This window comes from Colletes gigas, unplaced genomic scaffold (assembly GCF_013123115.1).
Source record: "Colletes gigas isolate AHSC1104 unplaced genomic scaffold, ASM1312311v1 Colletes_gigas_Sc00017, whole genome shotgun sequence".
NCBI classification, from domain to species: domain Eukaryota; kingdom Metazoa; phylum Arthropoda; class Insecta; order Hymenoptera; family Colletidae; genus Colletes; species Colletes gigas.
The window spans coordinates 3,531,187-3,547,483 of record NW_025106646.1 but is presented as its reverse complement, the minus strand read 5'-3'; the positions used below and the strand labels follow the sequence as shown (position 1 = coordinate 3,547,483).

The following is a 16,297-nucleotide window of genomic DNA, read 5'->3' as shown; positions in this document are numbered from 1 at the left end:
CTTTTTAACGAAGCCTCGACCAACAAATTTGTATTCTTGATTTTCGTCTTATTTTGTCTTCTAGAATCTCCCATTAAAATTTTTCCCAGGTGTGGCCGAACACCCTGTATATTTCTTGCGAGCTTTGTACAAAATTATTTATTTCAGAGTGGTTCCCAGGAGAATAAGACTGTATTTACTTGCCAATATTTGTCCCCGACTGTATACATTTATTATTTATCGTTTCATCGTCGAGACTGTTCGCAGACAACGGCGCTCGCGAAATTCCATTTCTAGGATCGTTCCATTGTTGCTTCGTTTCCAAGGCGAGCTGTCATTCATAACGCGCAAAGCCCCCAGAAAACGCTGGTCTTATCGTAAACCGGGTCTCCGCCCGCGAGCCTCCCTCTCCAATTTCTCCCGGCGGCCATTGTTCGCGAAGAATGCAACGAACGTGCACTCGTAACTCGATTACAGCCGCGTCGAGTCGTCGGTCGGGGGTAAAACGACCGCTGGTAACGAAGCCTCGAACGATTGCTTCCGACCGGGAACGGTCCTTCCCCGCCTTCCGGAAAAAGTCGCGATGCTTCCACGCGACAACAATTTCGACGACGAGCCGACTAGGACTGCGTTAAAGGAAACTCAGCCGGCGTAGAAACGGCCTTTGAAGTCTTTTCCCCGGGAATCGCGGCGTAAACACGAACCTCCACAGCAGTGGTTCTTAACTACGTCGAGATGAAACATATACCGAACCGTTGTGCGTCAAAATAATTTACAAATTCGATCGAGGATATATGTAAATTCCAAAGGAGAATAATTTGTTTCAGCAAATAAGAAAATAATTATTTTTTTAGATAATAATTTAAATTCCATGGTAAATGATATAAACGTTGTTATAATTTAGTTTAAAAACTCGATCGAGGAGGTGATGAATGTAAATTCCAAAGGGAAACAATGTTTTTTTCTTTGGAGGAAAATAACTTAAATTCCATGCTAAATACAATGGTAAATGATGTGAACGTTGTAATAATTTATTTTATTCCTTGGGAATATTGGAAGATATTTATTTGATTAATTATGCATCAAAATATTTAAATACTCGCTCGAGGATAAATGTAAATGACAAAGGAAATAGTAAATAATTTATATTCCATGTCAAATATGGCGATGAATTCTAGCATCTGGAAATATCGTGAGATGTTCGTTTAAAAAATTCAGTAATTTTCAAGATTGACGATATTTCAAGAAAGCACTTATTAAAGCACGAGATGCATCATTTTTTGTATGTTTTCTATTTTGTAATTGTAAGACTTCAGAGTGTTGATATTCTTACAACGAATATTAAGCACTATACAATATTTAAATTAAATATACTTCGAATAAAATGCAGTCTATTCCTGAGAATAATAGTCCTCGATTAAAAGGACTGTGGTACTACGAGTAACTAAAACGTGGACCGTATTTTACTTCAAATAGACCGACCATAACACTAGAACTATCGAAATGGTAAAAATGGCCCCTTAGTAATTTCTAATAAAAATTGTAAAAAATTTACTCGACTAGATTTTTTGAAAATTTACCAGTTTTCTATAAGAGAAATAAACATTTATTTCTATTACGTTATGCATTTCTTCGAGTATCTATCGTTTTAATTTCTTTTGTACAAATACCACAACTAGACTGCGGATCTTTATGCAAATTTATAGATTTATTAATAAAATTAATAAAATGGGAGCTTTGCAAAAGGTTGTCTCAACCTCCAAATATAATAATTCGTATTTCTAATATTTTTGCATATTAAGTGCAAACTATAGTTTTTTGAGAATTAAAATTTCTCATATCCACCGTCCAACCATAACAGTCAAGCAATACTATTATGTTGTAGTTTTCCAAGCTGTCTCGCGACCACGAATAGATTACGAGTATTCTTTTGATCTGAGTTTAAGAACCACTGCCTTGGAGGGAACGTATGTTTCATAGTTTCGATGATTTCGTCGTCCCCGAGCGTGTTCGACGCCCGATGCTTCGAGCGCGACACTCGGTATACGTGAATGCACGGGTGCGCTAATCGTTTCGCGAGTAATGGCGCCGGTACACACAAGCGAGAGCCGGAGTGTCTTTAATTATTCCTCCCGATTCGTGTCCTTCGTCGACAGCTGCCTTTGCAGACATCCTCTGTGTCTTTACGTTTGCGCAAGAATACGTCTCCTCCGGCGGGGAAGTTTCTCACTTTTAATTCGACTTCCTTTCCTGACTGGTGATCTCTGCAACGTTGTCTACGCGTCATTCCTTTTAGTTGTACCGACAAATCGTTAACTTTCAATATTTCATTACAGTTCGTAGCAACGCACGCTTGAATACAAGGAAATGACCACGTTCGTACAAGGAATGACCACGAAAAAGAATAGGTCAAGTCATAAGACTTGATGAGTGAGCAGCCTCATGATCGTGAAACTTGACATGAAAAATTGTCACGAGTCAGACACGTTATTGTACGATAAGGGGTTAATAAATTACTCAATAACTCATTGTTCAGTTGGGTAATTTTTGCTCGTACTGTGGACGAGCTAACGAACTTAGGGGATGATGTACTATTTAAAATGTTCGAGCCCGTTAATAATAGTAAATAAATTTACGTACAATAACGTCTCCGAAACAATGGATGAACGCGATCGAGGTCGACGAATTTCTGAATAATTTCGAAGCCGTTCCGATTGGCGCCTACAAATTTCGTGGACTTTTTTCCAAGCCTCGGTTTCGAATGACTGGGCACGAGGGGTCGGAAAAAAGCGACGGCCGGATGTTGAACAAGTCCGAAAGGTCCGTGTATCCGACTGCCGGATACGGCTCCTGCCCTTTTCGCGTGCGTGCCACGGTAACTAATTGCACCTGCTATTGATTTTACCCGCTATCGGTATCTTGTTTGCGCGAAATCCGCAGAACCAGCGCGCAACGAAAGTCGCCGTTGCGATTTTTATCTCGAACGCGCCGCGTCCACGAGTTATAAATCTCTGTCCACCCCATGGAGACCACAGTTCCCGCGATTTTTGATCGTCAACCTGTCGCGCGAACGTAATTTACCTTTTGGCACTACACGATTCCAGCAATCTAATTTTTTTTTTCGAATAATAAAACCATTTTTTAACATTCTTATCAGGAAACAAATTTTAATTTTCTCGCTGGAAAAAAGGGATCATTGCTTATTAATTTTCAAATATAAATGTTCGAAGATTTCAAAGCTTATGTGAAATATAGTTGGCGATTGAAAGAATGATTCTTCGAATTATGGCCAGAATAATAATTTGTAAAAGCATAGTTTCATTTTCATAAATCTACAAATATACTTCTGGAAAAATTATTTTTGGTTACAGGGGTCAATTATAATTATTTTTTATGAACAGACATATCCCCAAAATCCTACCCACTTTCGAGAGAAAAATTCATTACTGAAAATATAATGTCTGACTATAACTGTCTGGTTACACTGGAAAAAAAATATTTCAAATCATTCTGAAAAAATTATTTTTAGTTGCAGGGGTCAATTACAATCATTTTTTATGAATACACATACCCCCGAAATCCTACTCAGTTTCAAGAGAAAAATTCAAGAAGGTGCCTACATTTTTCGGCGAAAAAAAAAATTTCAAATCGTTCTGAAAAAATAATTTTTGATTGCGAGGATTAATTACAATCATTTTCTATGAATACACATACCCACGAAATCCTACGTATTTTCGAGAAAAAAATTCTTTACCAAAAATATACATTTTCGTCTTATTTTGGCCTTTAGAATCTCTCATTAAAATTTTTCCCAGGGGTTGTCGAACACTCTGTATAAAGATGAAGAGTCACAGTGAACGAACTAGAAATTATTAAAATTTATTTTTAAGTTATTTATTTTCTCGAGAATAATAAATTCGTTTGCCCAAAAGATTAAAGTTCGTTTATGATGATCGAAACGTTTGTGGATGTAAATTATGCTTGCACGAATTACTGTTCCGACCTTATTGGTACGTAACGCAACGTGCTCGTAACAAAGGAGTTCAGGGTTTGAGTATTGTTCACCAAAGCTCCAAGGAACTCGATTCTTTGTTTGTTCGCAACGACGTAGTTTGCCTCGACTTTCCTTTTCTCTCTCTCTGGTAAACCTCCTTCAAATGCTCGAGTTTCGCTACAACACAGATAAAGGATTGTGTAATTCGCGAAGCAAACAGCGGCGGACAGCTGTTGCTCGAGCAAAAACGTTACGACATCTGCGAAGGAAAGGCTGTTGCCGGACCGGCGCCAAAATTAAGCTAAACTATTCTTTAAACGGAGATCAAACGGTCGTTATTCACCGACTTACACTCGACGAGGCATGAAAGTTCGAATTTCAAGAATTACCGACCCTTTGCGAACTGCAAAATGGTTTCTTGGTCGATCTATAACATTTTTGCAATGTTTCTTAGCTATCGGAGTGTAAAATAAAAGACAATGGTAGAAATTGGCCAATTTTGAAACTGTCTGGCAACGAAAGTTTTTCACGGTATTTATTTTTACGTACGTTTTAGAAGATTTCGTTTGTACTAATTACGATAATATATTATCCGCTGTCAATGTAACGAGAGTTTAAAGTCACTGGAGTTGGGTTACATGAATTGAAAATCATTGGTGTCAGATTACGCCAATAATTTCCAGAATTCCCTGTGTCGGATTACATGAGTTGCGAGTCTTTGGTGTCGAATTACACGAGTCGCGAGTCTTTAGTGTCGAATTACAAGAGTTGAGAGTTACTACTTTAAAGTTAGTACTTTAACACCGATTTTTGTATTTATTTACGATCTCCTTTATCATTTCAAAATTATACTCCTATCCGTAAAGATCCTTTGACCATAGATCATACAAAATTAAATTCTACGAGAAAATAAATGGCTTAAAAAATCCATTAGTAAAGAGACTCTACTAAAGGAATTCAAAATGGTCAACTATTTTATTCAGCATCGGTTAAAAAACCAATCTCGGAACCTCGAAGCCTGACAAAGGCAACAAGGCATCGTCCCTCCCACTCGATAGTCGAATTTCTCCCAGTTAGCGAGCTTGTCCGAAACTTTTGTCACTGATATAACATATTGGTCGTATCGGTGTTTCCTGGGACCGCGTTGAAACCGGTGCCAGAAACGATCGTTGGTCGAATTATCGGGATCAGCATTTCCAGCGGTATTTGTGGCCTGATTGCGGCCGAAACCGGGGCGCAGGACGATTCGCGAACGGGTGGAAGAGAGAATTGGTTGCCACTGATAAATATGGCCGACGTTCGGAGAGACGGGAAAGACAAAGGGGACGGAACAGAGGGGGGGAAAAAACCGACGAGGATCATGGGTAGGTACAGGTGGACAAGGAGAGACGAGGAGAGGACCGGTGCACGCTTCCGATTCTCGCAGCCTTCGTTGCATCGCGTCCCCGGCGCGAATACGCTTCCGGTAATCAAGCTCCGCGAGCTAGCTCGAAGCCTCGGACTAATTAATGGAGACTGATTGCTCGACTCTGTCCGGGTTAACCCAGTGCTGACGTCGCTTTATCGGCGCTACTTAAATTTTCGAGTCCTTCCGCGAACGACGGAACGATTCCCCCAGCCCTTTCCGCGAACACTTTGAGCTGCGGGGGCGGACGGGAGAGGATTGAAATTAATTCCCCGGGAGAGGACTGGCCCCGTTATCGGAATCGCGGGCAGAATTTTGCGGCATTGAAACCTCCAACGACGAAAAGTGTTCTCTTTGGAAGATAGACCCCCCGTTGGTTCTTAATCGGTGCACGTCACTCGATTTCCTCGTTCAAGCAAATACGTTCGAGAGGTCTTTCCATTTAAAAAAAGAAACGACTCCTATTCGTAAATTTTTTCGAAATCTCAATCGTTAGGAGCATTACGTGGAACAGATCGCGGAGATATTTAAAAAATTGATATCGCTATAGAATTTTGAATTGACTTTCTAAGTACTTACTGTTTTTTTTCTTAAATAAAATAGGGCTTCTCACAATACTTAATATAAGCAACTAAATTTCTAGTTAATTACAGACACAGAAATTCGTTGTTTAGAAATTAAAAAATAAACATCTGAATATTTTCAAAACTACTTCTTTTCAGATTATTTAGTTATATATTTTCATTGCTTTTACGAGTTCCGAGAAAAAGTTTAGAATCAACTCTAAGAGGATCATTTCGGTCGACGAACTGTGAAGACGTTTCATCCCCCTTAAAGTATTCATTATAAAACAGAAAAGAATGCGTAAATAGTGTTATGTAATATTTTATACAATGCCACGAGTGAAATAAAATGTTAATTTCGGAATGTTATTAGACGCTGGTATTACGGTTTAAGTAGTTTTTGCTCCGTCCTACATCTACGAGATCCTTTCACGCAAAACACGCAGGATTAAAGCGACTGTGGAACTTTATGTATTTGCGAGATAAATTCCTGGAGGACACCGTTCTTGACTGCAACTTTCTGCCAAGGACGGTTTATTAAACAGGGTTCCCTTCGTGTCATTTAATATCTCTCGAGAATACACAGACTAGATATCAATAAGGAAGTCTCAGGGATTCTGTAATAAAATATAAACGTTTGTAAAGGAGTTTCGTGCTTTATGAAAGATGCAAAAATAAATCCATTACATCTGTTCAAACAGAAATCGAAGCTTTATTTGAAATCTTAAAGTGTCCGACTAATGGTTGACTCGTTTCACTGATAACTGTATTTTGAGGAAATACTAAGTAAATTTTGTTACTCTTCTAGATCGTTACAATTATTGATCTGTCAAACTGGTAATTGTTTCCAAAATAAATATTCAACGTCAAAATTTTACTAATATTTCAAAGTAGAGAAACGAATCTTTGTTAGGAAACCTGAAATGTCCGACTAATGGTTGACTCGTTTCACTGATAACTGCACTTTGGGGAAATATTCAGTAAATTTTGTTACTTTTCTAGATCGTTACAATTATTGATCTGTCAAACTGGTAATTGTTTCCAAAATAAATATTCAACGTCAAAATTTTACTAATATTTCAAAGTAGAGAAACGAATCTTTGTTAGGAAACCTGAAATGTCCGACTAATGGTTGACTCGTTTCACTGATAACTGCACTTTGAGGAAATATTCAGTAAATTTTGTTACTTTTCTAGATCGTTACAATTATTGATCTGTCAAACTGGTAATTGTTTCCAAAATAAATATTCAATGTCAAAATTTTATTAATATTTCAAAGTAGAGAAACGAATCTTTGTTAGGAAACCTGAAATGTCCGACTAATGGTTGACTCGTTTCACTGATAACTGCACTTTGAGGAAATATTCAGTAAATTTTGTTACTTTTCTAGATCGTTACAATTATTGATCTGTCAAACTGGTAATTGTTTCCAAAATAAATATTCAACGTCAAAATTTTACTAATATTTCAAAGTAGAGAAACGAATCTTTGTTAGGAAACCTGCAATGTCCGACTAATGGTTGACTCGTTTCACTGATAATTATATTTTGAGGAAATATTCAGTAAATACTGTCATTTTTCTAGATCCTTACGATGATTGTTTTCATTTTCCTTGTGTGAACTGTCAAAATAGTAATCGTTTCCAAAATATTCATAAAAGATATACGTATACGTTTCCTTTTCATCTTCATCTATCAATAATAATTAGACTTGATTTTACATATTAGACATATACAGTAAAACTTTTGGAATGATTCTCAATATATTTACTGTTCTATAATACTACATTTTCATAAACTCAAGGTTTCAACAAAATCAGTGAAGGTCTTGCACGCTTCTTATTAAATACTATGCTACAATAGTTCGCGCACAAACTAGCATAAAATCTAAAATAAAATATCTCAAGCGTTATTAAAACCTGTCGCGGTCGATGGTCGGTTTAAAAAGGAACAGGAAGCGATTAAAGCGTGCAATATTTTCCGGGACGCCCTAATACAATTTGCCCATCGCTGATAGATGCACGCAGCATCGCTTCGTCTCCCTCTGCATCGAAATTTCCCGTCAGGTTTGGTCACCGTCAAAGCGTTTAACTTCCGCTTGCAAAATTTCCGCGAGAGTTTCGTCCGCTGCGGATCCGCATAGTTCGCCGCCGACTGAAGTTTACCTCCGGTCGAAGTCTGGAATTAACGTTGCTATAAAGTTCCCGCAGGAGAATCCGATTACGCGGCGGTCGCAGGAAGCGTCGTCAGGATTTCCGTCGGAGTCCTTTCCGAAAATATAAGAGCCCGCCGCGTAATCGAGCCGCTGTTCCGACCCGCCGCGAGGACCTTTTTATTCCCCGTCCGACAAAAAGGAACACCGATAAGACCCATGAGCGACTCGTGCGTACGCGACAGAAACAAGAACTCGCAATTTCCACGGATAAAAATTTCAATATGGCCGCGGGGTAATCCGCGGGCATACAGAAACCCGGACCGGGCTGCTCGAGGCAAAGATTTCTTCGCGCGCTTTCAAACGAAGTTGTTCCCGCGGATTTGCAAACTTTCCGCGAGAGAATCCAGCCAGGATTTGCTATAAACTGCTCTCGATGCAAATCGATCGACCGACTCGGATTTCAGCTAGCATCGAGTTGCTATTCTTCGATCATCTTCACCAGACTATTCGAATATGTTACGCTTTTGTAATAACGCGCCTTTTCATCTCTACGAAATTTGAATATTCAACTATTCTATATTTATATGTTCATTTCAATTTCAATAATTGTGGTCCAGGATATGACGATATTCCTAACATGTTTTTTAAATCACGTAATTTTATTATGTCTAAAGTCTTATGGTTAATATTTAATATTAATCTTAATTCCTAAATCTACTAACTCAACGTCAATTTCAAACTTTGGACACTCAAAATGTCACGTCCTAAGATTATGGAAAAGTTAATTTCGTTTCGTTATTGGCAAATGGACTGTGACTAACCTTGTGGAGTATCATCATTACTTGACCAACTGTATGGATAAAGGCATGCACGTTGATACTGTTCACACTGACTTTTTTAAGACCTTTGATTCTATTAATCATTCAATCTTAATGTTCAAATTAAAGGCATTAGGAATAATGCTATATACTTTCTTGCAAATTATCCTTGCAACGTATTGTAAATTAATTTATTTTGTTAAAATTTTATAAGCGATAATGTTTGAATCCACATTTGTAGTTCCTTACATATTACATCTTTTGTACTAAAGGGTTTATTCCCGTTAATAAATGAATAATAATAATTTGTTATAATCCAGAGGAAACTATAAGCTCTGACAAATATATCTCGGTCATTTTTTTAAATACATAGCCCACCATATTGATTTACCAATTCTGAGTTTTGAAAATTTGTCTTCGAATTCGGTGGTCGAGAGCCAGTAAAACTACTGGGTACGAAATTGCAAAAATCGTAAAAAGCGTAGTGAATTTTGCTTACTTTGACCACCGGTGCCTCTGAAACTAATTTTCAACTAAAAAATGAGTCGCGACGTCTATCACGCGACAAGGTACCGCAAAAAATTTCGCGTCCAAAATGGCGAAACGAAAAACGAATGGAAAACGATTAAGACAAAGTTATTTCCGTAGACTCGCGAACTTCCGGCGAAAGAATCCAGAAAGAATTTATTATAAACTGCCCTCGATGTAAATCGATCGCGCGACTCGGCTTCGCTCGCTCCCGCGCGTTTTTTTCAGCGGCTTTTATATAAAGGGTAAATGGGGAATCGATTAAGCGAAACGAGAGGAATAAATGAACATTGACTTTAGAACTCTCTCTTACTCCCTCGCTGTCGCCTTTTTTCTCTCTGTGTTTCAGGTCACCGTGGTAATTTTTCATCCAGGAATTTCAAAGAACTAGCAATGCTCCCTTTTCATCTTCCTTCGAGAATTGAAAGATGAATGGAGTTTTTCAACGCTAACGCTGAAAGAGCAGCTTGGTAATTTTTCATCCGCGAATTTCGAAAACTGAGCAACGCTCTCGGTTATCGTTTTTCACCGGCGAACACTGGACAAAATAAGAATCACGAAACTCGGGTTAGTTAAGGTGCCCGTTGGGAAAATTTCATCGACAAATTTTCAAATTAAGTTCGCGTTCTGGTACATTTTTTAACGATCAAACGTTAGCCAGAGCATACAACACGTTTTAAATTTCGTTTGGCCGTTCGTACTAATTACAATGATCAATTATTCGCTGTCGATGCTGGATCGAGCGTTTTGAAAGACGTTGGTGACGTGGTATAAGAGCTTAGAGTCGCCAGAATTGGATTACAAGAGTTGAAAGTTGGTGGTATTAGATTACGCAAATAATTCCAAGAGTTTCCTGTCTTGAATCATATTAAAGACGACACATCGGTGTCGAATTACAAGTGTTGAGAGTTACCAGTATCGAGTTACAAGAGTTTAGAGTCACCAGCGTTGAATTAGATGACTCTAACCGAGTCTTTAATATCAACTCAGGTCTTGAGTAGCAGGAAGGTGTTGAAACTAAACTAGACGTCATCAATATTAGTGAATATTTAAATAACTATTCGAGCGCAAACGTTAATCCATTAAAAGACAGAACTAAAAGTAACCATCGACCCGATAATGTTGATAGAATTTTGAAATATCAGGATCAAACATGTGCACCGATAATCCGGCAACCCAGCTGCATGCGATCACAGTGGGGATTCCCAATGCGCAGCAGCCAAAGCTGCTTCATCAATTCCGAGTCAAAGTTTCATGAGAAATCCCACGAGGTTTTATCACGAACCACCGATAGAAAGATATAGAGCCCACCCACCGCCAGTCAAAGGTTTCGCGTTTCTCTTTCAGAACTCCCTATTTTCGCAGTAACAATTTCTGCTTACGAAGGGTATTACCGCGGCGCATAACTGCTACGCTATCAAAGGAGAATGGCGCGCTGAGAATTTCTGGGTTCATAGTTAACCTACTGCGTGTGCACACCCACAGCCCCACCGCCCAGCTTGCAAATCTTTGGAATTGTTCGCGTGACAAAAGCCATTGGTCTGCCAATGTTGTTACGAGAATAATTCTCGGTTCGTTGTTCCCGCAGACTCGCGAATCCTCTTTCGAGACTCTTTTCATCCTATCTTCCCTAGTTTGCAGTTTTAAAGCGTGCTTAAAAAATACATTCAATCCGTGGTATCTTATTTCACAATGTGCATCCTCGTTCATTACGCGTTTTCGGCTCTTTGTATTTGTAAAGCCACGGTGTACGTGAATTTACCTAACAATTAGAAATTAAATGAATAAATAACTGATATAGAAAAATAATTTTATAAAAGGCACTCTGTATTTCAAAGAATATTAATATGAGCGAGGATTTTATTGCTATTGGAGAAGCAGTTAGCGTTATCTTTATTTTTTTTCCGCCGCGAGTAAAACGCTGCATACAAGTGTCATTTGGAATTCCTCCCGCGTTAAAAGTTACTACTCCCCCGTGCGAAAGCTCGTAACGCTGTGACATTTTTCCACGATTTTCGTAAATCGACCATCCTTCGGCGCGAACCCGACTGACACAAGCTTAATGTGTTTTTCAAATATGCAACGGATTAATAAATCGATCCGGACACGTGAAATGGAATCCGAAATCAGGTTTTCAGAAATAAACGGCCGCCGAGTGAAAAAAAAAAATGTTACCGCGCCGAGTTTTTATCTCAAAATCGCTCTTGCGTACGAAGTGCATTCCGGTTGGCAATTTCTATCACTGGGAAAATCTATCGAACGAAAAGAAATTACAGGGAGACTGATGAAGCAACTCTGGAGTCTGGAGCACTGTTTTTCAACAATTATTCGTGTTGAAAAATACTGAGTTGCTTCAGTAGTTTCCTTGTATTTTCTTTTTATTCTTGTCAACTCTAGTCTCCAGAGTAGTCATTTTTCAACATCAACAGTTGTTGAGAAATACTACTCTAACTCTAGAGTGATTCAGCAGTCACTTCGTGTTTCTTCTCGTTCTTGTCTTGGATGAGTCAATGTTAAAAGATATGGATCAAATATTTCTTGCTACCAATACATTCCTCCAAAAATTTAGTAACCGATCAAGTATCATTTTAAACCTTTCGTTTATTTTCAAGTTAGTGTCTTGAGTATTCTGTGAAGGCAACATTTTAAAATCAACTTCACTTTGTTATTTAATTTTTCCATTTTCCTTTGATTGTAAAACCCTTTCCACGTCCTCTATTCAAGGTTCGCTCGAAACCCAACCCCGACTTATCCCACGTAATTCATTCGACCACTCCTATTCTCTTGGGTCCTGAATTCTGAGCCACTTTTCGCTGACCACGTTCTCTCGCGCACGCAAAATAGAACGTCTGTCTCGGAACGGCACACCTGTTACCGTTCACGGGAGCTGAAAACTTCGGTGTTCCACTTGTCATCGTTCTCACCACGAACGCTAATTGGTTAAAAGAAAAGGAGAAAAAGAACCGACGCGAGCGAAGAAGGGAGAACCGCAAAGAAAGGTGGTCGTCACTCACCGTATAGCCATACTCTTCGCTTTCAAGTGATGCCATCTTTGGTTCATCTCGTCCAGCCGACGTTGCAGCATAACGGCGTCATCTTGGCTGGCCAAAGAGCTCAACAATTTTCGTCCCGTGCCATTTAGGGACGCGTACACGTCTCGGTGTGTTTCTATCTCCGATTGGAGGTCCTGCAACAGAAAACGAAGTCGTTCTGGTGAATGAGAAAGCAAATATCGTCCTCCGCTTTACGACGATCCATTTTGCGTTTTTCAGAAATCAGAAAACATTTATTTAGAATATTAGTTTCCAGAAAAAAAAGTATTCGAAAATTAGAGTAACCAGAGCAACCACGCAATTTTCATTGACATTTATATTATACATTTTTTTAAGCCTTATTCCGTAAGAATAGATAATAAATTCTTTCTTTAAATTATATCTAGTTTCGCATATTATTGTTTTGAAAATGGATAAGGTATTTAAAAAGGTTCCTAGATCACCGGAACGCGACGACATCGATAGAATATCCTCTCCCTTCTCAGAATATTTTCCATCGAGAATTTCAAGAATTTGTGCAACGTTTTTCCGGGAAATTTCTCCGTAGAAATACGCAGAAAGTATTCTAGCGCAGGCGAGAGAACATTCACGGTGTTTCGTCATCGCGACGACGTGAATTGCAGCGAACGCTCGGGCCAAAAGTGATTTATGCCTGGTTTCCATGTACAGCGCCGCGGCGAATTTGGCGTCCCCGGGTGCGCCGTCGACCGTCAATGAAAATAAATCGAGGCCGGGCGCAAGTGAATTAAGAAATATTCGTCGCAAAATTGATCCTTCGCACATTTTCATTAACCAGAAAAATTCGACCACTGCGCAGGAAGGTTGGAGGTGCTCGTATTTCACGTTTTTCTATTTTTTTGAGTTTCACAAAACGCGGTGGAAATCTCCCAAGTAGCGTCTGTATTTTATGGTACATCCTGTACGTTTGATGGGGAGGAAAAAAAACAAGCGAAAATAGAGGGAAAATATTGCGGCGCGCAACGATGCAAGAAACTTGCTTCGAAAGCGCCGGTGCATCCATCAAAATGCTTTTCGTCGGAGTGCTCGTCGAAAGTGCGAATCGGTGACGTTTAATTGGAACGGCGGATATCTGTGTCGTGGACGATGAAGTTTGATGATCGACGTCAGATTTATCGTCGAACGAGTTGACGTACCCTTTTTGATTGCACCGCGACTGAAGACTACGGAGAAGTCTCAAGAAATCGTGACAGTATACAGAGAATCTGAGTTTCGTTCGTTTTAAATATGATTTATTTCATGGTGAAGTGCTTGGGTTGAAAAATGTGTAACAAAATACAGAATTCTAAGATCATTTTAGGGATTAGTCAAGTTGTGTCTGTTTTAAACAAATCTGATTTCAAATTTTACTAAAATATCTGTACAAATTTATATAATATTGTATTTAAAAACAGAAGTATGTGTGTACAACTTGGGTATATAAGAATTCATAAACTTTTATGAAACGAATGAAAAACCAACTGTTTACACTATTATACAGTTTGATTATGAATCGAGCGAATATTGAATGGAAAGTTACCCGAATAGATGTCAGTTGATAAACTAATTTAATTAAAAGTAAGTGATACCTTCTCGACGAGAGGCACGATATCTTTATTAACGAGAAACGATTCAATTTACCGATCGAAAAACGCTGGAACGGTTAATAGAATGACTTTAAAAACTGTATTGCGATCTCGAAATTCCATTCCGCTTCCTTTTATCGGCGTCTTTTAATTTTGCCAGGGGGAAAAAATTCCCGGGAAAAATAATCTCTCGTCTGCCAATCGGGCATCCGATCGCGCGATACCGATCGGTTCCCAAAGAGGACCGCGGCAGCGACTCGTCGTCTTAAAAGCGCACTTTCGATGCAGATTAGATTTTCCGGGGTTAATGAGTACCTACGAAGTGACCCAGTGGCTGGAACAGGAACGACGAAGGGAAGGAAGCGTTTAGAGAAAATTCGACGGCTAGATGGCCCGGAAAAAGTGTAAAACGTAAAGCGTTTTTCGTCGTTCGTCGATGCTCCCGTTCTTCTTATCGCGGTCGCTCGTGGCGCAATTACGCAAATGCGAGTTATCGACGGTGTGGCTCCAACGGCGTAGTACTTTACAGGTCTTTTTTATTTTTATATGTTTTTTTCCTACGTCGATAGATTTCCATCGCCCTCGGAATCGCGAGATCATTTCGTTCCAGGTCTCCCTCGCGTCGCGCTGAATATATATTAAAATACCCTAGAAAAAATTGTTTCGAGACTGTAATTTATTTAATTTTAGCAAAAATAATTTCAAATACGAGTTTCTCCGCATATGGGGTTGCATGACTTTTCACTTTGGAACTGATATAATTAATTCTCAAGCTGAAATGTCAAAGGAAGTACAAAATAGAATTCATGAATTTTAAGTTACCGAGAATAATTATTAAGACGAATTTTAAATTATGTGGTTTATAATTGTTTGAAATCAAAAAAGACGAAAAGAGAGAATCTTCAGAATACATACAATAAGACTAGAAGCGAATATTGAGAAAATTCATTTGCTATAAGAAAAGTCGTCATTTGACCGGTCGTGGTACAGGCATAATAAAGAGACCGTTCTAAAACTTAAAAGTGTTTGTGTTGTTAAAATAAAATTACAAGTTCTTGTTATTGCAAACACTCGTTTAATTTTTGCAACAAACCTGTGGTGTGACAATAAATCTTAGGAAAAAATCCAATAATAGGATTTTTTTTCATTAAAAACATTAGTTTTATTCTACGATACGATATAGGATGGTCACTGTAGGTTTAGTGTTAATATCGATAATATGAAGCAAAATTCACAGAACTTTTCCACACTGGATCGAACGTTTGAGAAAATAGTTCACGAACAACAAGAAATCCGAAATCCGTTGCAGACAGGAAAAACGCGAACGCCGTCAAAACGTGAGGTTTTCAATTATCCGTTGGTCGGGATCGCGCAAACAACGGTAATTAAATCAATTCCATGGGTGTTTGTGGCGCGTTCCGATGCAATTAAAGCCGCGGGGATCCTTACGCTCGAATCGAAGTTCAGCTTCGCCCCGCGGCAAGAGGAATATTACGTGTCTCGTCGCCTTGCTTTGCCTCGTCGCGCTAAGGACGTAATATTACGTCTCTCGGTGGAGACTGCTTTATTGCCCGACGGTATGGTTCCCGATAATATTACGAACACACGGTATACGTAATTGGCAAAGGAAAACGCGGTTGTGAGCTGCTCCGCGAATGATACCGTCGCGTTTCATTTATCATCGCGTGCACCTAACGAGCTGTGCTGCACCGAAACGCGACGGATGGCCGACATTGTTGGTTAATTAGAACTCTTAGCGGCCAACGCGCGACGTACCCATTGTCCGTCGATGCGGTTGCAAATCTCGCTAACGACGCATCCGATTCGAATATTTCAATCCACGCTTGATAAAATTTCGTTCCCGTAAACAGGGCCGTATCCGCGAGATTGGCAAAGACAGAATAGGCAAAAGTATTGTTTTCAACCTCGTTTTGCACGATACCTTTATAATAGCCTCATTTATTTATTTATACAAAAATTATAATCAATTTATTTTTCAAGATTTCGTAACGTAATCTTCTGTAATCGCAATTAATTTTTACTCGTTGTTGAGACCCAACACAGGTAGCCATAGAAGAGTCGCAGCGTCTCCATAAAACACTAATCATTACCTGTGATTTTGATTGATCAACATTTCCTGAAATGTTTAAACAACCCAGCCCCACCTCATCACCATCTCAGATCCACCCTCGTAACACAATCGACCAACCAGAATTCATA

At 39.0% G+C, this 16,297-nt stretch overlaps 1 protein-coding gene across 1 annotated transcript in view; it reads right to left on the bottom strand.

Moving 5' to 3' along the window:
- LOC122400373 (dystrophin-like) overlaps positions 1–16,297 on the bottom strand; it is a 702,582-nt gene that overhangs the window by 135,965 nt on the left and 550,320 nt on the right. The window contains exon 47 of the mRNA XM_043401810.1: positions 12,456–12,628. Coding sequence (XP_043257745.1) covers positions 12,456–12,628 — 173 coding nt within the window. The remainder of the gene's footprint in view (positions 1–12,455; positions 12,629–16,297) is intronic.